The 25914-nt window shown below is 42.6% G+C and overlaps 1 protein-coding gene across 1 annotated transcript in view; it reads right to left on the reverse strand.

Annotated features, from left to right (window-relative positions):
• Nucleotides 1-25914, reverse strand: part of SCAPER (S-phase cyclin A associated protein in the ER) — a 137540-nt gene that overhangs the window by 15246 nt on the left and 96380 nt on the right. Inside the window, exons 26-29 of the mRNA XM_084213515.1 lie at nt 20398-20627; nt 16720-16875; nt 7484-7721; nt 4383-4532 (exon numbers count right to left, since the gene is read on the reverse strand). Of these exons, the coding sequence (XP_084069641.1) occupies nt 4383-4532; nt 7484-7721; nt 16720-16875; nt 20398-20627 (774 nt within the window). The remainder of the gene's footprint in view (nt 1-4382; nt 4533-7483; nt 7722-16719; nt 16876-20397; nt 20628-25914) is intronic.

The raw sequence follows: 25914 nt of genomic DNA on the forward strand, positions 1-25914 counted from the left end.
GCAATCTAGCAACAGTATCTTCTAGAAGCATACAGTTCATATCTTACAAACCCTTAAAGTTGGTGGGATTCTTCTAGAGCACTCTAAATTCAGTGTGTACCAAAGACTGGAAGAACAAAAGCTTTTTTTAGTTAAATAAAGGCATAGCAATGCAAATGAACAATGCAACTGCTTTTGGAGCCTATCAGCAAGATCCTGAATCTGAGGATCTGATTTGTGAGGACTTTCCAGATGAAAAATATTCCCTAACTGCAATGAATATGGAAAGATTTCTATTCCCAAAGCAGCAATGTGAAAGAAAGCAAATCATCTGTCATTCCTGTTAATTTAATTACAGGACCACATTCAATTATTCAATATAATATGCAAATAAGGTGAGTTGACAGCACATGCTAATTATATTCATTATACTAATTAAATCAAACAATAAAAAGGAATGAAAATGTAATGAAATAGAAGGATAATTTAAATTAACAAGAATATTTTAATTAGAAACTGTAATTCTACAGTCTGATATAGTAGGGTTGGCTATTGAAAGATTGGACATTATTTTTATTACACAGTTTAGCTTTAATGCCCATCCTTGGTATCATGGGACTGGTTTTGTTCAGCAGCAGATTGAATGGTGGCCAGAACAAGAGGATCCCTTTTCCCTGCTGGTCCCTCCCAAGGAGCAGATGCCCAGGGAAGCTGTGAGCAGGGGCTGTCTGCCTCTGGAGTAAACAGAGCTCACGTGTGGATACAGAACAGACAGGGCAGCTCAGGCCTCACCACTGCCTTTGCAGAGCTTCAAATATTAAAGAAACACTCCTTGCCTTCTGCAGTTTGCACTTCCATCACTGATTTATTTCTTCAGTGACAGCAGCTGCCCTGGAAAAGCTTTATGAATGTTAAAACAAAATAGGAACGAAGGAAGGGAATATTACTAATATATTATATGTGGGCAGAGTCAGCAAAATCACAGCCTTCTTAAAATAAACAGAGCAAGCACTATCAAAACACTCAGGAATGTGTTCCTCAGGAATCCATTGTCCTCAGTGCTCCTGACAGAATCGCTGGGGGCTGCCCAAGAGCCAGGCGTGGTGCAAACACCAAGAGGAGCCCTGGCACAGCCTCTGGGTGGGACCCAGCAGGAGGGGTGAGGGCTCCTGGAGCTGGGGGAGAGCTCAGGCTCCAAGCTGCACTAGAGAAAAACACTTTCCTCCTTCCTTCTTCATTTGCTGCTCAGCTAACTCTAAAGACTTCCACAGACAGCGTAACAAATGAAGCCAAACCTGTATTATATTAAATGAGTGGCATATAATGCTCCTGGAAGATTTTGTTCTATGAATGTGAAATATTTAGGAAATTGCCCTCTTATGATTTTGACTGCATAGTGGCAGTAGTTCACTTACTTAAATCACAGTACTACTACAGAAGGTCAATGCTGAGGTTGACAGGCTGTAAAATTTCTGGTTTAGAAATCTATCTGTTCTCCAAGCTGGGGAACTGCTTCACTGGTTTGCTTTTTTGTTGCCTTTTTTTCCTTCTTCCAGCGTGCTGCTTTGGATATTTATCTGTTGATGTGGATAGACAAAGGAGCCACAAAAAGGGATGCTGAAAATGCCGAACAACTGTTGGTCCTTTTCTGTCTTGAGTATTGAAAGGAATGAAAACATACCTCCATTTGTAATAAGAAATACAAATGTAGAGAGGAAACGACTTCAAACTACAAACATTTCCAAACAAATGCACATTTGACTGCACAAAGAACCTGAATCTGCCTTGAAATACGTCAGTTCTGGACTCAGTTAAAGTTGATTCAAATACTAAAGAGAGCTTTCTGGCTTTACAGAAATTTGTTTTTATAGCTTAAGTCTAGTGTATCTATTTTTATTACACTGTACTTGCCAGGACTTCAAGCCTACTATTTGAAAACTTTCACTGTGAGACCAATTTTTTATTTTTAGTAGGACTCCCCAGATGATCAACAACGGAAGAAAAAATTGGAAGCTCTTAACATAATAAAAAAATTAAACCATAACTGAATGAATAGAAAGCACTTCCCTCTTCATGAAAAGCAGCCTGTCTAGTAGAAGTCACAACACAAAGAGCACCTTAAAATAATGACCATAAGCAAGTCATACTGCTTTGCCTGGTAGTAAAAGAAAAATTACTTCCTTTCACTAAAACTCCTTCCCAGGATTTTTCAAGTACCTGAGTGAGGAAAGCTTCAGTTTTTCAAAATGCTTTTTTCAACAAAAAAGCCAAACCCAAATGGCTCAGTTAAAATCTTACTGATGAGGAATATCAGAAAGGACATAAAAAGTTAAGTAAGTCACGACGTGACACTGGTGCCTCCAAAGCAAAGCACCCTAAAAGAGAGCTTTAGGGGATGAGGAGGACTCACCCAGCATGGCTGGCTGCCTGAAACCCTAAACCTGACTCTGAGGGCTGCAGAGGCCACCTTCAGCCCCAGGAGCACAAGCTGAAAGTTCCAGGACCCAGCTGGGAAACCCAGCCCCAGCCCAAGGCTCCCCCCAGGGCCCGGTGCCAACTGCCCCCAGCCGGAGCTTCCTGGGCACCGGCACTGCTGGCACTGCTGGAATTGCTGGCACTGCTGGCACTGCTGGCTGGCACTGCTGGCACTGCTAGCACTGCTGGCACTGCTGGTATGGCACTGCTGGCACTGCTAGCACTGCTGGCACTGCTGGTATGGCACTGCTGGCACTGCTAGCACTGCTGGCACTGCTGGTATGGCACTGCTGGCACTGCTAGCACTGCTGGCATGGCAGGCTGGCACTGCTTCAGGAACCCTGTGCTGCAGAAACCCTGAGCTGCAGGAACCCTGTGTTGCAGGAATCCCCTGTGCTGCAGGAATCCCCTGTGCTGCAGGAACCCCCTGTGCTGCAGGAATCCCCTGTGCTGCAGGAACCCTGTGCTGCAGGAACGCCCTGTGCTGCAGGAACCCCCTGTGCAGCATGAACCCACTGCTGCAGGAACCCTGTGCTGCAGGAACCCTGTGCTGCAGGAACCCCCTGTGCTGCAGGAACCCCCTGTGCTGCAGGAATCCCCTGTGCTGCAGGAACCCAGTGCTGCACTGCTCCTGCAGTGCCAAGTCCTCCATCAGCAATGAATCCCATCTGTTTGGACTTTGTGCCAGAACAGAAATCCTTGAGCTGCAGAGAGAGGACGACAGGGTTTGCTGGCACTGCAGGGGCCAGCTCGACCCTGGGGCACAGAGGCACTCAAAATGGCAGCAGCACCACACAGGGTTAAAAATGACCACTCTGAAGTGCTGCCAACAGGCAGCTCCAGCTCCTGAGTGGGATTTAGGTGACACAGGGCAGGGAGGCTGCAGCATCCTCCCTCCAGCTGTGGCCAATCCCACAGAAGCATCACTGTATAACCATGTAATACTTGTGACAGCATTGTCAGCTTTAAGATATTACAGTGCTCCAATTATAGTCAATAACTGTAAGAATGTTATAGAGCAGCTTTCCTCTAAAACCCTTCCTGACAAGTTTTAACGCTTCCTCCTGCTCATCAGCTGAACTGAGGGCACTGAGCTCCTCACCCTGAACCCCTATCCCAAAAGTTGAGCAAAACAGGGAACAAGCACAGAGAGAGAACACAGTGAGCACCTTCCCAAAATGCAGCATTCAGCTGAACTGTACCCAGCACGGGGGCACTGTAATGCAGTACCTACACATGGTGAGCCAACTTCTCATATTCCAAGAGCCAGTGCCAAGCCCTGCCCTGCCCAATACACCCTGAGATGTTACAGATAAGCTCAGGAAACCAGGAGATTTTTAAGACCAATAAATTTGAAATATTCTTTGAGTTTTGTGTTACTCTATAAGCCAGTAAGAGAGGTCACAGAGTCCAGTGGCAAAAGTGGACAGCAATCAGCGAAGCTAAAGGGGAATTTCCATTGTGTCTTGAATAGAGCATAGTTTATGACTGAAAAGATTCATGGAGAAGAATGACTTAAACCTGAGCACTGGCAAGCAGGGAGACAGCTACACTGGCACCCAAGGACAAGTCTTCATGGCAGAGTAGCTTAGTTGGCCTTAAAAAGGTTTAACTTGGGTACCACAACCATCTGATTAAGCTGATGTGAAGCTAACTTAGAATTAAAAATATCAGTGGCTTGGCAGGGTGCAAGGGCAGCTCAAATCAATGCAATGGCAGCACAGGAACTACAAATGCAGTTTGCTTATGGACACACAAAATCAATTTATGTTTCTTAACACACTTCCTGCAAACACATCCGTTTGTGCTCACAGGAATCCCAAGTGCCTCAAAAGCAACGCTGAGGGGATGAGTTTCCTGACTAAATGAGAGATCCATGACTAAATGTGCCCTTGATAACTTCTGAGCCCCTTTTCCATTTGCCTTACCTGGTTATCTGGGTTGTTTACAGTGAAGTAGCCCACACAAATGATGACCTCGTGCAGCAATCCCTCGCAGGTATGCTGAGAGCAGTACCACAGCAGGGAGCTGATAATGTGCCTGAAGGCCAGGGACAGCCCTTCAGCTCCCACAATCGACTGAAAAACAGACCAAGAAACAGAAATCACACTCCAGCAGTATGTTCTAGACCCTGTGTGAATTGCACACACATCAGCTGCACCCTTCTGGGGTGTTTTTGCAAAGTACAATTATGTTCCTCCTTGTGAAAGGCCACAATCAGATCTCTTCTTTCAGCTGCTTACTGTTCACAACTGGAATATAATATTAAAAGCCACGGAAGCAAGAATAAATTCAAATTTTCAAGGGACACAGGAAAAATTGGATTCTGCTTATTTGACATCCAGTGGAGCATTAGGTTGGCCATTTCATTTGACATACATTACGTGATCCAGGAACATTTAGTAATATCTCTTAGCAATAAGCAAAAGAAACCAAACCATCTTCATTTCTGCAACAGAGCAAAATGCATTTCTCATTAATAACCCACGCTCTGAATGGAACACAATGATTAATAACAAATAATGACTTTTCAAACATTACAAAAAGTTAGAAACATCCAAAAGGAGAGAACAGTCAGCTGCAAAGCTTCTTGGGATGTTTTTTAAAAGTAGGCAAATAGCTGTAACGTGGAGATTCAGAATTAGATTTTATCTGTGCAGCCTACAGCCTCTATTTAATAAACATGTCAAGCAGACAGAGCGACACAGGGTCAAAGGGGAGAACTAAAGCACAAGGAATGAGCATGACAGTCTCCTAAGTCTAATGAAACAGCCATGCAGGCCTGAGAAAATCTCTTTCATTTCAGAGTTTTCTTCATTTTCTCCCTTGTAGCCTGTGGTAAATACAGATACATAAATCCCAGGCTGTGGCATAGTTTAGTCCTGCTGAATTCCAAATCCACTCAGCAAAAGCAGGGTCCTTGACAATGGAAGCAGGCTCAGCTGTGGATGCTTTCGATCTTGAACTTCAAGCATTCTGGTAAGTCAGTGTATTTTCAAAATCTAATGCCCAAGACAGCCACCATTTACTGCTTTATGTCATGTGAATGCCATGTTCTCAGGTCCATCCTTATTTAATTAGTGCTGCCTGTGCATGCTGTGACCCAGTGCTCTGGGTTTAACCTCCTCTGATAACAACAGGTCAAAGGGCACCTGAGTTTGTGTACAGAAGTTAAACTAATTTTTCAAGGAAACTATGCTTCCTTTTTAGCCAGAATTAATATCAGCTCAGGACCCTGTGCTGTTTCTCACTACCATCTTTCAATTGTTTATACTGTCAAATTAAATGAAATATATACCCATGAGCCATCTGTGCTAATACAAACTCGAGAATACCAGACCTCTCCTGCTAATCAGAGCTCCCTATTCCACAGTCCCACCAATTTGTGATAAAACTATTCCTTAGAGATAATGATCACACAGGAGGCTCTTTCCTCTTCTGTCTGCCAGCCTGCCATGGCCCACGGGGTCAGTGTCCAGCACACAGCCTCAGGTGGATGTTATATTTAACAGTACAGAAAGAAATCCCATTAATGCACGGGAAGGGAGAGCTGCTGAGCTACCCAGGGTGCCTGTCCATCACACACAGCAGCAGGCCACAGTCCAGCAAACAGCTGGACACCTCCTGAGCGGGGCCCTGTGCCCATGAACTGAGAGAAGCAGCTGCCACTGCTGGGCTCTGGGCACCCTTCATGCAAGAGTCACTGACTGGCACCATTCTGGGTAGAACAGACTAACACAGGCCATGGGGTTTGGAAGTTAATGCTGGCTGTTCATTACAAATGTGTGGCTAGAGGGATAAATACAGACAGAAGATGGGGTGTTAAAATGAACAGGGCTTTCTTGGGATAGCAGGAGCAGCCCTCCAGCCAGTGTGATCTGCTCAGCTCCCCTGCAGAGTGTACCTGGTCCAGTTCAAGGCTGACTCTGGCATACACCTGTAACACCTACAGCAAGACATAAACAGCCAGTCTGTCTCAAACCCAGAGTGTTGAATGAAGGTCAGGAGAGAACTGCCTTGATGGACAGAAAGAAATGGAGTCAGCAGTGTGTGCAATCAAACTCCAGTCAATACCCTGCTTCTGGGTCTGCAGAGAAACCCTGACTGGTGCTGCAGCTGCAGAGGAGCTCTGCTGCACACACAAGCCTTGCTGCTGCTGTTACAGATGGTACCAAATGTACTGAAAGTCCATGGCAAGAAACACCAACTGAAGGAGCCACACGAAATTCTTCATTTGTGAAAAGCTCTCGCTGAGTTTAATGCACTTCAGATGGAGTAGCATACTACAAATTCAGATGGTACAGCATACTACAAATTACACATTAAATGAAAAAGAAACCTGTTCTGTTGAATTGTGCAAGATTGATGCTGCTGAATGTGTTTTCAAAGCAATGCCTTCTGACAGGTGCTTTATATTAACAACACAACTTTACTAACTTACCTGAGAAATCTACCAAAATCATTCCTTTACACTTGGACTCTGTTCACAGACAGAGGTAAGCAGTCCTTCTCAGGACTCAAAATTCAACTTTTTTTTTAGTTTAATAAAAAATATAAAAACATATTTTCCAATTTTTGGTCAACAAAATTTTACTTGCTAAAGAAATTATGTTAAGCGATTAGCAGTTTCAGCTGTCCAATCTTAAATCAAATGGCCCAGGAAAGCAGTGGAAAATGTAATATGTGGTTATTAAAGCGAATCCTTTCACATAAGAAAAACTGTTATTTCGTCCTTTGGACTAAGATTTTTCCTTTTACACTTGGGGGCTTAATAAATATAAAAAGGACGATGCTAGAAACAAGTTAAAAAGAAGTTGGAAAACATAATGGATTCGATTCATTTAAAGTATTCCAAATTTTCACTTTTTGGTTAAATTCATCAGCTATACGGTAGACATAACAATAGTTAAAAATTTTACACCCAAAATCTAACATCTAAAAACTCCTTCAATACCCAAGATCTCAAAGACAGGGATACAATCAACACTTAACACCACCCCACTAAGAGAAGCTTTAAAGCACGCGTTACCTGGAAGGCAGGCAGGTCCAGAACAGCGAAGCTGTTGAAGAAGCGCAGGCTCTGGATGGCCACCTGCACGGTGCTGGCAGCGTAGCTGTCCTTGGGGCTGGCAGGGCCGGGCTCGCAGCTGGTGCCGTGGAACAGGACGCAGTAGAGCATGTGCAGCACTCCCACCAGGTCGGTGGCCCGCAGAGCCGCGCTCAGCCCCGTGGGCTCCGGCCGCCCGCCGTCGAACACGCTGCAGCACCTGCCGGGGAACAGCCAGGCTGAGCTGGGAGCCAGGGAGAGCCCATGCCCCAAGGGCCAGGAAAGCACAGCACTGCCAGGAAATGATCAGGGCACCTCTCATGCTCTAAGTGCAGCACAGCTCCGTCATTCGGGACCTTGCCTCGTCCTGTGCCCGCACCGAGCCTGGGGCACTGGGAGCACGGGCAAGCTCTGCCTTGGGTCAGCCTGCTCTCACCTTTGCTGCTTGCAGTAGCAGCCAGCAGCAGTGGGAGAACTCCCTGGAGCCTCTCCTGCCACAGTGATGGGCTGCAGGCACTGGGACAAACTGCCTGCCTCAGGAGCAAAATAATTACTGATCTTAATGAAACGGGTCTGCAGGAATTTAAGAATGAAGTGTGGAGCAGTAGGATAACACACTGCTTCTTACTTCAGTCAGATGCTGTGATGGGAGACTGCAGCAGGGCAGCAAAGCACAAACCAGCACACGGGAACTGGGTCCCTCTGCCACCTTTGGGTGTGCACATAAAATAATGGAGAAGGTTTTTGGTTATCTTGGGTATCAGCACAGACAGGCAAATAACTCAGGACTGCCTTTTCCGTTTTTGGTTATCTTGGGTATCAGCACAGACAGGCAAATAACTCAGGACTGCCTTTTCCATTCTCACATCCAGACTTCCAAAAACACTTCACATAATCCTTCATGATTTTTACAACTCATGTTTTTTCACATTATTAATAATCCAGAAGATAATGCAGGACAACTACTAAGGAAGACTAAGAGCATCACTACCCTGGAGGCTACATAATGTGTGGAAAGTGAAGCCTCAAAATAATTCAGCAAGTTTTATATTCTCTGAATTCTAATTCAAACCCATAACATAAATTACTTGAATTTCATCTTAGAAACACATTTGGTCAATATTAGTAATCAAAGGAAACACTAAAATAATAAAACACAGCAAACAGTAACAATGAAAATATGCTACATCAAGGACTGGTTTTTACCTCATCTACTATGTTTCCATCTTTAAAAAAAAAGAAAAAAAAGAAAAAAAAAAGAAGGAAGTGTCAATATCAAAAGAGACTGCAAAGATTGAGTGTATGCATGATTCCTTGTTATAATTAAAGGAAAATATGACAGACTATGTGAGAAAACATTATAAAAGCACAACTTAAATGAGGGTATTTTCCCCTTTTTTAACTACTAACAGCAAAGGAAATGGAAGTGAAAATCAGAACCATTTTCTAAAATAATCTGTAAGTTTGAAGACCTCAGTTGAAGAAAGCAAAGACCAGACACTCAGAGGGCTCAGAATATTTCTGTTGAGCAGAATGAGAAAGGAGCTCTCCCTTGACTAGAGCAGCTCTCAGTAACCTCTCCTGTATCTGTACCAGGAGCACCCTGCACTCCTCTGCTACAAACACTGGCTCCAGTGACATTTCCAACCCAGATTCTAGGCAGGCTGACTAATCCTGCTTTTTACAGTTGCAGACAGACTTCTTCAACAGAGAAACTAAACCATGAGCTCAGCAACAACCACGTTTTGGCAACCATCACCTTGTTCTGCCATTCTCACTTTTCCTAGTGAAGCAAATAAAGCAGCCAAGAAAGCACCACCTTACCCAAACCAGTGTCTGTCCATGAGAATTTCTGTCTGTCAGCAGCACTCCATCTCTGCCTTGCAGCACAGGGAGGGAAAGGGGCAGAGCAGGATGATGAACCTGCTTTCCCCAGGTCCCAGAGCAGCCCTGAGCTCAGCTGAGTGTGACAGGACAGTATTTGGGCTGCACACAACTTGCTTTACTGGCACCCATCTGTTTCCAGCACTGTCCCCTCACATCTTTACCTTTACCTTAGCAGATGATGTAAGGAGTGCTCTCATCTGAAATTAGCACTAATGGGGACCATTCCTGAGTGATTTCTATTGACAGTCTGGGGCTGTTCTGTGCTGCTGAAAAAGCTGCTCAGTGCTGTACCCTCTGCTGCTACCCCAGGACCAATGGCCCAGGCCCACTTCAGGGACACCTATGCTGCACAAAAAGCACCCCACACTGCAGGAGCAGTCCACCAGCCTGTGACACAAGAACCAGATCTTCAGTAAAACAGTAAGAATAAAAGCAATATAGTTGTGTCTGCTCTCCTTAAGACCCTAAGATTTACTCCACAAAGAATAAAAAGTGGAAAAAACCCTAGAGTTCTCAGTGTGTTTGGGTGGGGCTATGCTGCACAACAATTTATGGCAGGGCTTTGCTTTCCTTGAGCCTGGAATCCATGTCCCAAATGTTCATGTGGTCTCTGAGTGAGCGTGTGTGAAAGCACAGACACTTCCTGAGCCATCACCTGCCTGTGCCAGCCCTGCCTTTGGAGATCCTGCTGCAAAGCTCCAGGTGTGCTGGCACATCAGCCTGGCTGGGAGGAAGGCACAGAATGAGGAGGGTCTGCTCTGTGGCTCTGGGCTCCCTGGTATCCCTCACTCCTTCTGGTGTCCAAGGATTTCCTCTGCAGGATGCAGTAGCCAAAAAGTGCTAACCATCACTTAGTTACACTCGACTCACTAGAATGTTTATTGCCACAGGATCACATGAGAGCACAGCTCCTCCTGCCAACCAGTTATTTCCTAACTTCACTCTTAGCTTTTTCAGCTCTACAAAACAGAAAAGTACCCTCGCAGTCAAATGATAACCCCAAATTAATTACTGCATATGATACCTCACAGAATTTTTTTCTGACTCTGTGCAATCAGAAGATTGACCAATTTTACCAAAGGTTAAAGTTAGCTTGCTTTCAACTCTCACTCCATCATTATTCTTAAACAATTCCATATGAGAAAGCTTACATTGCTGGATGAAATCCTTTTACCATTTTGCGCTGCTCTGGGGAGAGAATGAATCAAAATATACATTAAAAAGCCAACTGCAAAATAACTAAATGCAAGCATTCGTTTTTTTCACAGAAAAGATGAAAATTTTTGAAGTTTGTACAGAACAAAACTTTTAAAGAGAAATTAAAAAGATGTCTGCTAGATTTGATGGATTGAAGGAAAAATTTGTTTTGGATGTTGCCTGCACTACAGCTAACGTGTATGTGAACAGAACACTGGCTCCTGTTGAATTGAACTGCTGGTTCCACCACTTTAATCCTAAATGTTTACAATAAAAAGGTAAAAGAAGTTACTTGTACTTCTGTGGGCTTTAGAATAGAAAAAAACCTATATGAAATTATGTAAAATAAAGCATGAACCTCTGCCTCTGCTGCTCTGAGTGATTTTTGTCAAGTCTGCACAACACTGGGTTTCAAACATTTAGCAGATTTTTAGTTCACCTCAAAACATGAGCCCAATGAAAATTCAGTTCTGTTGGGACAGATTGAAGCAAAAACTGCCCAAAACCTTCATAACATGACAATGTCACACCAGAAAATCAGACTTTACATAACTGAAGTTAAGAGATCAGATTCCTAGAGCTGCAATTCCTCTTATTTCTCCTATTAATGAAATTTTGTCTCTGAGTCTGTAACAGCTGCAAAAGTAAAATAGTCACTATGGACAAAACTTCTTCAATTAATCCCTGAAGGGAAGCAAGACCCACTGGATTTTTAACATTGGCTGACAGAGCTGGGAAAACAAACAGGCTTTCAAACTTTACCAGTCACAATAATTATGTGTTAAATATAAATACAGAAAAACAGACAAATATTTATATTATGGCCAAACAACCTGCACGATCTTAAAAAAAAATTAGGTTTAATGAAATGCACAGAATTTTCATTATGGGCTGCCACTGTGATTTTCAGCTTGGCATCAAGGGGTCTCAGGAATTGGTTTGTGATCTATGACTTACAAAAAGAGTTTAAGAATTTAAAAATGTGGATATATCCATCACAAGAAAGCAAGGAAGATACTAAGCAGTGTTACTCTGTTGCTTAAAATACACCACTATTTATTAAAAACAGGAATTTTATACAGCTTGATAAGAAACAGCATACTCTGCAGAACAAGTATAAAACTACAATTTCTGCAAGCTTCAATATGAGCAAACTGTTTATATCTGAAAATACACTGTTTTTAAAACTGGCTGAGCTAACAAGCAGACAAGCCCCTCTAAGGGTATACATTATAATGTTTGTATATTTGAAATATATACTCCTGATTAAAAACCCAGAGTGAAATGAAAACATGGGTTTCCAAGAGGCTTAGAATATAATCTGTTGGGGTTTTTTATTATTAGGATTTAAAAACTATCATCAGTGCTTTTTGCTTCTAAATTATTTTATTTAGAAAGAGATGTCAAAATAAAGAGGCCAAATAATAATAAAAGGAGAACAAGGAAGTATTTAGCACCTTGTGTCAGACCTTGCTGCAATTCCCACTGCCAGGCAGGGACTGCAGTGCTGCACAGAGGTGCTGAATTGAAGCCCTCCAGTAACTTCAGACACAAGCTAGGGTGAGTTTAACAGCACTGGCTGCAGCTGCTGTCCCTTGCAAGTGGTGAGAAGCAAAACCAAGGTTCAGACAGACTTGAATCTGATTCCCCATGCAGCAGCCAAAACAGACATTATCTTAATGACTGAAATAAAAGTGAGCCCAGCCCAGGCCACGTCCACGTGCATCTGGGGCAGGACAGGCAGGGTTTCCTTGGGCCAGACCTGCATCTGCAGCTTTGTGCCTCTGCAGCTGGTAAGCACAGCCTCCTGAGCTGCTGACACACATTTACACACCCCACCTCTGCCCTGGGACACAACAGCAGCTACCTCATTACTGCCCTGCTCTGGCACTGTATTGTCCTGGGCTAATGAGAACGCTTGAAGGCAATTCTTAAATAGAGAAAACAGCAACATTTTTGAACAGCTGGTGTTGCCAAGGACCTACATAATTTGAGGGACCATTATTTGCTATATTGCCTTCTGCCCAATGCAGTGTGCTCCTTGTATGTGTGTCACTGCTCCCTGCTGGGCTGCTCCTGTGTCCCAGTGCCTGACCCTTCCCCTGCAGTGTGCCCTGCTTTGCCCTGGGACTTCACCCACTCACACTCATGGGCAAAAGTGAAATAAAGCATCAACTCCAGCCCTCCACACAGCAACAACTTCTGGGACAGCAACCTCAGGTCCAGAGAATCAGGGAAAGGGGATCCAGGCTGGATGAGCTCTGGGCAGGACTGCAGGAGACAGGGACACGAGCAGAAGCTTTGCTGTGCTGATAAAGGACCGGCCATGGAGATGCTCAGTGCTCCCAGGGAAGGCTGAGCTGAGGCTGCAGGGCCATGCCTTCATTCATGCTCCTTGCATTCCAGGCCTGCTCATTGTTTTCTGTCCTGTGGGTACAAGCCAAGCACATCCCAGATGTGTAGGCAGGACCTGAGGGCCCAAAAGAGGCTGTGAATCTCACACTGTCATCTTGAACACTGCTACTGGACATCTGCAATTCCACACTGATTTCAACAGGTCTATATGGCCACACAACATTGTAATTCCATATAAAGTGTATTTAATATTTTGTTTTATTTCAGGTTAATAAAAATGTCTCTGTTTTCAATTCTGGCTACTGCTACTCCTAATGGTGAGCAAAAGTCAGTTCAGCATTACCAGGGTCACAATTTTCAAGCCTAAGAATCAAATGCCAGGTTCATCTGCTCAGCACAGAGAGCTCAATATTCAGACCTGCTGCATTTTCTGATTTCTCCCTACAAACAATAAGGGACAATGCCCTGTTTTCAACTCTCATACACCTTTTTATTTAAAAAACCTCATCAGGGAGGAAGGAGCTCTCACCTCCACTTTTAGCTATACATGCAAAACAGCATCAGAAAAATGGGACTTCCAGTTGGAGGTCTCAAGTCACCCTCAATAATTCTCTCTGTGTAAGAGAAGAGGACAAAAAGTATCAAAATAAACTTGAAACAGGATAACAAGTTATTAAGGCTTTCAACAATTTTTCTTTTCTATGTATTCCACAGTGTTTGGAAAATGTGCTATTCCATCCACAGCAAAATTTCAATTAAAAGAATCAATCAAGCATTTATTAGCCAGTATCAAAAATGATAATTTGAAAAGTAAGATCAATATCAAAGTTAAATCTTTTTTAAAGACCTTGATCATTAATGGAAAGAAAATCCCTCTCTTATAATAGAGTATGTTTATAACATATGTTCAGAATTGACTCCCTTATTTCAATAACATTTTACGATTTTAAAATTGAAAACCCTCCAATTTATGTTTCTACATTAGCAAGACTTTTCTTTACTGTATCTAACTCCATGATTTTGGACTTTTTTTCCCCTACAAGCCTACCACAGTAATAAAAGAAGTCTCTTAATTTATGTCTTAAAATTTTACCATCTACATTATATCAACCATAGACCTCATTTAAAACATAATGTTGATTTATATCTATCTATCTATCTATCTATCTATCTATCTATCTATCTATCTATCTATCTATTTTATCTATTTATATCTATATATCTATATATCTATATCCATCTATATATCTATATATCTATCTCTCAGGTCATTTGAGGCTATTCTCTAATAATCACTGTTGTTGTGACACCTTGCCTGATGCAGAGGCACGTGCAGAGAGGGACCTGGGTGAGATCTCTCCACTGCCTCCAGAATTCCTTCCATGAAGGAACTGCCCAAATACACACTGGGTATCAATTCAGAGCTTGCTTTAGAAATACTCTGCTGAATTTGGAGTTTTATGAGATGTGCTTTTGAGGAAGGCAGGAAAGTCTAGATTGACAGCTCTTCCTACCTCAGAGCTCCAGAAATGGCCCAACATGCTTTGCACCCACAGGACTGGATCTTTTAATTGTTTCAAACCTGAGTTTTAAACAAGAACTTCTGGCCCTCTGGGGATATGGCAATTCCAGCTGCAGTACAGGTCCTACATCCTGGTGGGATCTGAATGCTCAGGAGAAGGATCCCACAGCTCACAGAGGATTTCCCAGTTGTGCTGGGCTGGTTTGAGTGCTGGGCTGGTCCTGGTACCTCACCCAGTATTTACTGTCCTGTGTCAGCTTCCCACTGCTGCATGCTGAGATCTGCACACAGGCAGACAGCACTGCCACAGGGCTATCAGGGATTTCAGATGGAATGACAACTTCCAATGTGACAGGTAACAGCCTGAAAAGCTCTACTGAAAAAAAAAATAAACAGATCAATTTGATATCCCCATCCCCTGGTCACCACTGAGGAGCATAAAGAAATTTCCAACCTGGAACCATCTTATACAGGAGGATATATGAAAAGAACATTTCAAAACTGCTCGTGCAACAATGGCAAAAGCCTGCCATTATTTTGGCAAAACTTCTTTTCATGCTGCAGTGTCAGAGCACTTGAAATACTTGCTGGGCTCCTCAGATCTCAGGAACAAGCTCAGACCTTGGCTGGTCAGAGGGGCTGGGAAGGACAGAGGGTGTGACAGGCAGGGCTTTGGTGCTCCAGCCTGTATCAGCTGAGCTGGAGAGCAAGAAAAGCTCCCTGCAAAGGCTGCAGTGCCACCACCCCATCCACCAGGAATGAAAGAGGCAGCAGTACTGCTCACAGAAGGGCTGCAAGTCAGGCATCACACATCATGCATTACTGTAGTGTGACACATTTAAGTTTGATCTCTGTTTCTGCCTCCTAAATCTGTGTTTGGCAGTACCTTTTGCCATTTAAATCACCTCCAGCACTGAGGACTGCTGTAACAAGAGAGAATTACACTCTGCATACACTGCTTAAATGACAGGGGGCTCAGGTGATGAAAGACATGTGATTTAAATTGCCCTTCTAATCAGTTACATCAAGGCTTTTGATCTTGAAGTGAAAGACAACAGTTTGGAAATCTCCAGGTTCATTCCTCTCATTTCTTCTCATGCTCAAATGAGCAATCTAACCTGGAATCAGGAACAACCAGCACCTTTGGATAAAACCCAGAGCATTGCTGTTTATGGACATGGCAGGATCAGACACTTCTTGGTGTAACTGTGAAGAAAAACACTCAACCCCCCAAAATTATCCTGGTGCTACAAAGAACAGATGTTCTTGATGGATGTCCATGTGCAGTGCTGAACTATTTTGGGGTGCAAAGATCTCTAATATTTTGGTGAAGTGTGTGCCTGCTACAGAAATGGCAAATATTGTATTACTCACTCTGAGCTAGAACCATTATTCCACTAACAGAAGGGTGATATTTTTATTATTTTATTTAGTGAGTATTTGACTTCTGGCAGTGCTCTGCTGGAATTTAAAATGCCAAGTTGGCAGCTTTCAGAAAGGGAAATTTCTGTAAGTTGGGATGGTCTCTTTGGGCTCATATTTCTTGCAGTTCTTTTTCCATGTGTTTGTGTCCCTGGCTACCAGCAACAGCTCTTACCTAAAGCTTTGTTTCTTATCCTATGTTTTATTAGTTTTTCAACCCTAGCATCATTTTACTCTTCAGGAATGCATTGTGAAGTTCTGCCAGCCTCGATTTTCCCTGAAATGTGTAACAGTAATGGTGTGGTAGGGTCCAGTAAGTGCAGCCCAAAGCTGAAATTTCGACTCTCACAGGAGTGTCAGGCTGTCCTACACTGCAGACCACAGAAGTCCAGATCTGCTGGCAGCCACAAACCCTCCTGCACACTTCCCACAGCCTTGGTTAGGTTACAACAACAAGCATTTTGCACTAGAAAATTCCCTGACAAATCTAGTAATAGCTTTCTTTGTGGAAAATAGAATTCCCTTACTGACAGTGGTATTTTAAAGAGCAAGAGCTGAATTAGGCTGATAATAAAACACCTCTTGAAGTCCTTGAGACTGGACACTTCCAACTCTCAGTGATAAAAGCCTGTGGGGAATGATGAGTAAAGGAGGCAAGGTTTGCAGTTGTGATAGATTATAAGGAGCAGGCTCAGTGCAGGTAACTCATTAGAGATTGCTGGTAAGAGGCTGAACAGAGGCACTCTCCAGCACTGCTCCTGTCCCTGTGTGTCTCCCAGCTGGGGCTGGCAGCCTCAGCAGGAGGCCCCTGAGCTGCCAGAGGCAGGGCACCCACCTTCCACTGAGAGCCCAGCACAGCTGGCACATCCCGTGCAGCACCGCCGTGGCACTCTGCAGGAAACTCGCCACGCTGGGGTTCTCATCCACGGGGCCTTGGACAGACAGGAAACAGCAGCACAGCTTGTCCACCAGTCCTATGTTCACCACGTAGCTACAAACACAGGAAAAGATGCATTACAAAAAACAGCTCCACAACAGTTTTGGTAACTTTGCAAAAGAAGGAATTTTAGCTTCTCTGCTATCAAACCACTCAAAAAGCAGGTTGTGATCATTTAAATACTCTTTCTGAAAGGGTTCAATAAAACAATTCCAATTATAATAACTTCAGATCTGGCTCTCTGTGACTATCAGTAGTTTTTGTTACAAGATCTGAGAGTTGTAGGATAATTTGTATTATACTGTACAAGAAGGATGAGTGTAAATGTTTATTTTAGCATACTGCTAGGAGGACAATGGAATTTTGCCATAGTTAGATGATTTATAATAATCTTGATAGCTCTGCAACAACACAATTTCTTTTTAGCACGAAGAGGTAAACTCTGTAGAACACACTAATTCAAGAGGACAATGATGTTACCCAGATAATGTTTTATAGCAATTCATACATCATAGCAACCACTGGCCAATTGTTGGGCTTTGTTCCCCCCTCATAAATACATATATGCAACTAATAGAATATTAACAACCTTCTACCATCAGTATAGAAGGATCAGGATCAAAAAATCTCCTCAGGACTCAATCAAATCCAATATAGAGAAAACCATGTAGTGACTTTTTTTTTAAAACTGAAAACTCCCTTCTTCTTTATTAGGGTTAACCAGATCATCACTGCTGATCCTCAGATCACAACTGCTGAAGTTCCTTCTTTGAATTTCTAATAGCTTGGAAATTTATGTCCAAAAATCTGCTCTTCACCCTTGTACCAAGACCTCTCTGTCCACAGCTGGTTCTCTCACACCTTGATCATTATCAACCCCATTTAAACCATGCACAGATGCCTTTTTTCCATGACACTTTGCTGCTATCCCCTCACTTTACCTACTTTCCTTTTCTACCACAAACACCCAGCTTCTCAGACTTTAGCCCTTCTCAACCACCATATTCTGCTGACTTAGGGGAGATCAACTCTCTTTGTGGACACAAAGTCCACTGTAACCATCTCCCTTTCTTTCCCCTCTAATTTTCTTTCTATTTTCCTCCACTCCTACGAAGTGGGAGAACCCTCTTGTCAAAACCAGAAGAACTGCTGTTTTATCCTGTGCTGAAAAGACATGGGGAAGTCATTGCCTTCAGCCACCAAGAAATGATCCCCTGTTCCTACCCAGACTGCACCAACCCCCCTGCTCCTGAGATCCCTGTCCCAGCAGCTGCTCCTCAGGTGCAGAGATGGCTCCTGGAGAAGGGAACACCCCTGGCTTTCAGTTACCAGACTTGACTAGACCACCCTAACTTGACTCAATAGGGAACATTATTAAATAATATTGATTCTAGTCAATAAAGACTATTGATTGGATAATGCTTCTCACAGGAGTACAACTGTTTATTAAAATTAACTGTTCCCTCATAACATGTCCTACAGCCTGGTTTTGAGAGAACAGGGGATTTTGACACTAGGGAAGAACTGCTGTTGCTCAAAGACAGATTTCGCTGCCAATGTCCACCCTAGTGACACAAAGCTTTTGGAAGAAGTGAAAGAATTAAGAATAAAAATATAAAGCAAGAAGGTGAAATGCAGCATGGAAGATTTTTAAAGCTGCTGAAGTACAGCAGTTAAAAACACATAAAGATGCACAAAGATTATGAAGGGCACACTCATTGTGCAGGTAAATTTGTCTGTTCTATTTAGCAACATGAAAGGTTACTAACATTAAGTTTCTTGTCAGTTTTGATCTAAGCAATCCACTCGATCACACAGGTGATAAACAAGTTCTCCTGCATTAGTGGAATGATTCCAGGAACAGAGCTGGGTGTTAGATACATCACAGTCACAGAGAAATGCTGAGTGCTGGAAACAGCTCTGAGAAATAGGAGGGAAGAGGAAGAACTAAATAAAGTAGAGCTAATGCTGATAGATGGTGGCTCACAAAAAGGCACAGCATTCTCTTCCCCAGCAGCATGTCTGCAATGTGACACCTGCAAACTGTGTCCACTGTCCCCCTCCTTCCCACCCACAGCTGGGCACAGAGCAGCTGCTCTTGTGGCAGAGAGGAAATGGGTGAGAGCTCTCAGTCTGCTGGGACTATTCTTGCCTGGCACCCACAGACATGGGGAAGATGCACGGAGCTCTCCTGTCCTTGAGGAACTGAGCACACACACAGGTGAAATGGCAAAGCTCTCTAATCTATTGCCTCCATCTCTTTGTACCCACAGGAGCACAGCTGAAATAATCTGGCTACCCTTTTGGTACCCAGACAGCACATAGATAATTGGTGTTTATGCATCAGGTCTATTAGTCCCAAATAGAAAAAAAAAAAAAAAATCAGTGCCCCTCTTTCTTTGCCCATCTTCCTAAAACTCTCACTTAATCAACTCCCCATGACATATGATACAATGACCTGGAGGTGAAAGATTCTCATTAATGACAGAATTTGTCTGTTTTTGACTGGTTTAAAATGCCCTCTCTCTTTTTTTCCTAATTGCACCATTACCTTGTCATCATGCCTTTCATTCCCCGTTTATAACCAGATCCCCTAAAGTGCCTCAGGTGAGGGAACTGCTCAGATTCTCATGTCTCTCCTTATCTTGAGGCTCTGCCTGTGCTGGGCCCAGCCAGTGTCAGATGTCTGCTCAGCACAGACCTCCCACCCTCCCATTCATAAATTGCAGAATACAACATCCTGAAATTTCACACTCTATCAAAACCTGTTTGGGGAGAAGGAGAGTTACATGAGAACACAGAAGTTTTAGAGGTCACTGGTATCTATGACAACTATTTGTTTTGCTTTTCTCCTCCAGATGTCCTCTTTGTCTCCATCAGCATCATACCAGACTTTGAAATGTCTGAAGGCTCACTGTGACATGTTTTCAGTGGCATATAAAGAACTTCATTTCTTCAGAGGGCTGAAGACACACTGGTGACTATTTATGTGATAATTTATTATTAACTATACAGTTAACCAGTGAAACTGTACACTTTTAGCAAGTCTAGTATACTGCTGGATATATATTAGTTTCATATTTTTAAAATATGTATTAATTATGAATGTACTAATATATTTAGGTTCAGCTATTAAAATGCAGCTGCATGGTAAGATCAGATTTTAGGAATGACTGGGTGATTTTTGTAACAGGAAATGTATTTTTTTTACCAGCTTATATGAATGCATGTATGACATGAGAGACCACAGGCAATGGGCACGTGGTTGGCATAGAGAACAGAGTGAAATATATATGGGAGCTAGGTCCTGTGTAATCAGGAGAAAAATTAATGGACAGGACATAAAAAACAAGTCCAAAAAGAAAAGAATCTTAGGTTTCTGTATTTCTTTGTGTGCAGTTTAATGAGGAACATTTTTGATTGAGAATATAGCATTTCAGTAGTCTTCCTGACTACCCACACAAACTACTCTCACTGCATCAAGGTTAAAGCAGTTTGTTCCTCTCTTAAATCAATGCAATTTGCTTTCTCTCTCATCAGGAATATTTAGAAAAGTTTCATCATCTTTTTTTAAACCTGATTAGGTCTTGGACTCTGCTGCTGAAGGCTTCCACTTGTGAGGATTTACTTTTCACTTCCTGTAATATCTTCAGTGCAGTAGAGTGGTTGTTTCCATCTGGGAAGCTGGAGATGAGACATCTGAAAATCACAGCAGCTATCCTCAGAAGTCCTGTTGTTAAACCTTCAAATACCTGCTTATTTACACTTCTGCCTGCAGTAGCATTATGATCATCTGGAACACTAACCTAAGCAAAGAGAAATAAACACAAACAACCAGAATTCAGTAAAACTAACCAAAGTTTGTAGAGAAACATTTACAAATCTGCATAGACCTACACTGAAAGCAATAATGAAGTAACATTCTAGCAGTGCTTATGGGCATGGCACCATTTCAGGTACATTGTAAGGTAAAGCACATAATCCAAGCTGGATCAGAATAAATCAAGTCAAAAGAATGCCATGTGTGAGAAGCAAGGAAGCCTGGCAGGTTTGGTTGTGTCTCCTTATGCATCAAACATCACCAGCAACCACTGCACTTGTCCATCAGAGGTCACCCACTGTCAATCATGGCAGAGGCACAACACCCACTTCTCTCAGAGGAATCTCATTCTTCTAAATCATTTAACTAGATCCCACTCCTAGAAAGGTGAAGTTGAGCTGCACAGCATGTAAATCTGAAGACAAATCTACATGCAGGACACAGATCTGGAAGGAGATTATCAGTCATGGAGAGCACAATTTTTAAAAAATGCATTTCATTTTTCCATTTCTGCAGTCCAAGGTAAGGAGCCCAGCTGAAATCCTCCCTGTTCCCATCAAACAGTAAGAGGAGTGTGTGTGCAGTCCTGCAGTGCTCCAGGCAGACACTGGCAGCAGTCAAGGCTGGAGGCTCCTGGAACATCCCCGTGGCTGAGGCTGCTGGGCCAAACCCACATCCCCCTGCTCTGGGGGCTGACACAGGCATCAGGGATCCATACTGGCTGAAATGCCATTTTCCTGCCAGGTTAAAATCATTGACACTCAGGATATGCAAGCAAGGCCAGAGAAAAGCACTCCTCCTGTATAGGTATCAGGAGGGATTTGGTGACACTTGGTGACAAAGAACAACATGCACATTTCTTTATTATTCATTAGCTCTGAGCCTTGTGCTGCTACTTAAAACTCATTGTAATGGTCTGTTTCTGGTGCTGAGCCAAGAGAGCAAGTGAGAAGTCTTTAGCTGCTTATTCAAGTTCAATAGGAAAAGCAATGCTCCCTTGCTCCAGTACTGTTTGTTGGCAATAATTAAAATAATTAATGCCTAATGACACCAACTGCTCGCTGAAACAGAGGGACTGAGCATTGCCATGTGTAAATCAACTTCAATGTGGCCACTGTGGGCTCAGAACACCAAGTTTTAAAAACTGCTAACAATTGCTGCTTTTTTTCACCTTAGATAAAAAATTATATGTGGTATTTTAAAATATATTTAATAATATCTTGCAGCAGAGCCTTTGGTTTGCTGTAATGAGCAATACCATGAATGGATAATGTCTGTTTTTGTCTTCCAGTTCAATGTATATAGGAGAAATATATTCTTCTAAATATATAGTCCTTAGCTATGAAAGTTCATGCTTTGAAATAAAACTGCTCTTCCTAATTTGTAAAATAAATAGATCTGGCACTTACTAGAGTAATTTACTGCAGAGCTTATTTCATGTTCAATTTTTTGGGAAATGGTTATTAGTATAAAGTGTGTTAATTTATATAAAGTGAGAACAAATGTGTTTTTTTACACAGTGTTATGTCAAACAACAGAAAGAAGGAAACACTGCTTGACAGAAAATAGGTAAATCTGAACTGAATTCCTTGAAGATTCTCCTTTTACACTAACTCAAATGTGTGACAGATCAGCTCTTTTACTGAAGAAATAATTAATGGGACAGTGTGAAAGTGTGTTGAGATTTATGTCCAAAATTAATTGGTGTGCTTGCAGAAGCAAAATTAATTGGGGTGCTTGCTTGTTGATTATTATATCAAGCAAGGGGGTAAGAAATCTTAAGATTTAATAGTGTAATTATGAAAGCTTTCAAGCTCTGCCTTCTTTGTGGCAATTACACAAGGAGTTAATGATATTCAGAGAAACTGTGCTGAACATGAGTTTTGAATGGGTAAATGTAATGACACTCCACATTCCTGAGGTTTAACAGTTTCTGTGACTGTTAGGAATCTACAGGTGTGATTACACACTTCAATTGATTTGTTGAGCAATTGGTATAAAACATTTTAAAATCACAATGGAAAATCAGGAAATGTGTAACTACTGTCCAAATATCTGACACATCCAACATCTCAATGCTGTTTTAGTTTTCTGATGGCTGACTTTGCTGGGCCCAATCAAGAGTCCTACTTCCTTTAAGTTGGTTCTTGAATTGGAACACTCTGGTGACCTGACTCTGAGCTCTGGTACAGACTCTGCACAAGTCATAAACTATTCCCTGGAGAATTCCCCCTGTGCAGGGGTTCCCATGCTTGTGCAGAGCTGCCCTAAGCTCTTCAGCTCTGCCCAGCATCTTGGGTTTAATCCTGTAAGATGCTCCACAATATGGCCCCAATCCAGTAAAGCACTTAGGCACACATTTAATATAGCTGGAAATGCTCCTCTGTTCCCACTCACATCACCAAAATACCTCTGCAGATCAGAGCACATTCTCCTTCTGTGCTAACAAAAAACACCAAACAATTTCCAGTTAGCAATGCAAAGGTCCAGCACTGACAACTCATTCATATTTTGATTTCATAAAAGGCATAGTCCTCCACAGCCATGAAGAATTTCAAATGTAGAGTTGGTAAATCTAAATGGAAATATTTCAGACATTTAGAAGCACACAATTTCTCTTCATTTGGTCAATTATTTCATATCATTCTCCCATTACCAAGAGTGATTTTGTGTTTTTTGCATGTGCAGTCATTGGGCTTGCCTCAGAAACACTGAGAAGTACACCTCAGAAATTTCAGTAGGATGTCAGAGTCTCTATGGAGCAACCAGTGAACCAAAGAAATGGAAATGGCTCAGGAAGGGCACGGCCTTGAGACAGTGCAGCTGAAGGTTTCAATTCTAAATTTCCCACCCCTAAACACTTCAGCATGTCATTACCTCCTCTACTCCAGCCCTGTTTTCAGGATTTACTACTCTCCACATGGGCTTGTGTCCTGGTTTAGGGAAAATTTGGGAGAAAACCTCTAAAGGGGTTTCCCCTGGCAAGCAAATTCAAGCAGCTCCTCCCCATCTGGTTCAGGAAGAGTGAAGAAAAGTGGAAAAAACCTGTTTATTTAACAGGCAAAGCATTCACCAGCACACCAAAAAAAGAGCAATATAAACAATAAACCTTCTTGCTGCTCTGAGATGACACACTCAATAGTGCCTCTGGGAGCAGCAGCTCAGCTCACTCAGTCTCTGATCAGTCCCTTGGTGCTGGAACTGCTGCAGCCCAGCCCTGGTGGCCACAGGTGAGAGCTGTGGGTGCCCTGCTGGTGGTCAGTCCAGGGCAGGTTTGAACAGAAAAGAAAAACCACAGTGCAGGGAACTTCTCTGCCTCAGCCAGCTAAAGCTAACTAAAAGCAAAGGAGAGCTCTGTCCTGCTGTCTGTCCATCCACAGACAATGCAGCCCAGGAGCAGGAATGTGGAGGAGTGAGTGCAGTGTCTGAAAACAAACTGTGCACTTCTTCTCTCCCCCCTCTCAGAACCAGTCTTAAAGGGGCCAAACTTTTTTCTGGGCAGAGCAGTGGAGACAGGAGCATCATAAAGTCACCCCAGGACAGCTTGTTATTAGGGACTGAGGGAGCTGTCAGTGCCACTCAGCTGAACCCTGTGGAGACAGATGGAATTTCAAAATGGACTGCAAAAGCTCAGCAGCACAGATGTACCTTGGATTTCACAGTTCTTGTCATCATCAGTGCTAACATGGAGCTGCCTTATTTGATGCAGCATAGAAGACTGAAAAAAACCTGGCCACAAATGGTGAAGAAACTGCAAAAGATGTACACTGTCATTCTGAAGAACCCCAATTAAATGGCAGCACATTCCAGGCAAGAAGTGGAGGAGAAAATTACTTTCCTGTGACTAGACAGCCAGATTATCTTAAATCCAGCAAAATTTCATAGGCCACTAGCCTAAAATATGGTCCAAGAAGAAAAAAGTAACCAGCAACTGGCTTTTGATCCCTGCATTTGTTTGATGGCTACCTCACCTAACTTTCATTGCACATTCACTAATGATGTCTGACTTCGAATTTTCAGATACTATTCCTTTAAAGATTGCCTTATAAAATAATCCCAGGGGTGTGTCATGGTGTCCCACAGGCAGGTATGGTTTAGGTGTATGGCTTCTCAGACATCTCTGGGGAAAGCACATGACAGCTGTCACTTGACTGGAAATAAAACCCCAAAGCATAAAACAACCCTTGCATGCCTACAGCTCCATTTTGTTGGTAAGAAACCTTCCAAAAAACAGACAACTAGAAAAGCTGCAATTATTGTACAGCTATCTTCTGGCTACAGCAGACAAAGAAGAGCAGAGACAGCAGTGAACAAATGAAGCTCCAATCCAGCACAAGAGCTGTAGCAATGTAGGTGGGAAGGTTTGATCCATTAGCCATGGAAATCAGGGAACAGCCCTGCTGTCCTCAACAGACACTGACTGAGGCATTACCAGAGCTCAGGAGGCTGAGGAGGGGAACAGGGTAAGTCAGGCTACAGAAGGTTTCCTACCAGTGCCCAAAGGAAGGTCTGAACAGGATATTCAAACTATTAACCTGGACAGGCTGGATCACACACACCAAAAAAAAAACCAAACCAAAACTAAATCCACAAGAAACTGCCTGGAAATAAGGTTCATACTGGATGTATTCAAGATTATATTGAAATGCTTCTCAAAACAGTACAGTTTCTGTGTTCAGCAAATATTGGTGTACTTGTTTAATAATTTGTTAAAACCTTGCAAATATATATTCTCATTTATTACTCCTGGTATTACTTTGGGTTTTATTTTCCAACAGTAAGTGGAAATACACATGACATAGGCAAAGGCTGCATCACATGGCTCATCCAACCAGGAAAAGTGGAGGCAGTTAAAAGTCTCTGGGGGTATATTTTAGTATTTTGGTATTCAGAGCTGCTCTCAGTTTGTACATTTCTTTTTTGTAAAAAAAAAAAAAAAAAGAAAAATTCAAACTTGATCTGATTTATTATATTTTCAAGAGAGAAAAATCAGGGTTAGAAAAGCAGCACTGTTTTGGGGTTTTGTACTCAAATATGCTCTTCATGGAATTATGAAGATATCCCAGTTTAAGGGCCAATTCTGCATGAAGAGAACATAAGAGACTTTCTGTATAGGAAAGAAAAGTCCACTGTGGATCATGGGAAACATTAAGCTTTAATTACAGTTTTGCTGCAATTCAAGGGTAGTATTTGGCAACAGACTGAAAAGAGCTCTAAGTGCAGTAAATTTTCCTTCTGCAGTATCTCTGAGCTGGAGGTGGCCAGCTGTGCCT

Source organism: Fringilla coelebs (genome assembly GCF_963513975.1).
Source record: "Fringilla coelebs genome assembly, chromosome: 12".
Classification (NCBI taxonomy): domain Eukaryota; kingdom Metazoa; phylum Chordata; class Aves; order Passeriformes; family Fringillidae; genus Fringilla; species Fringilla coelebs.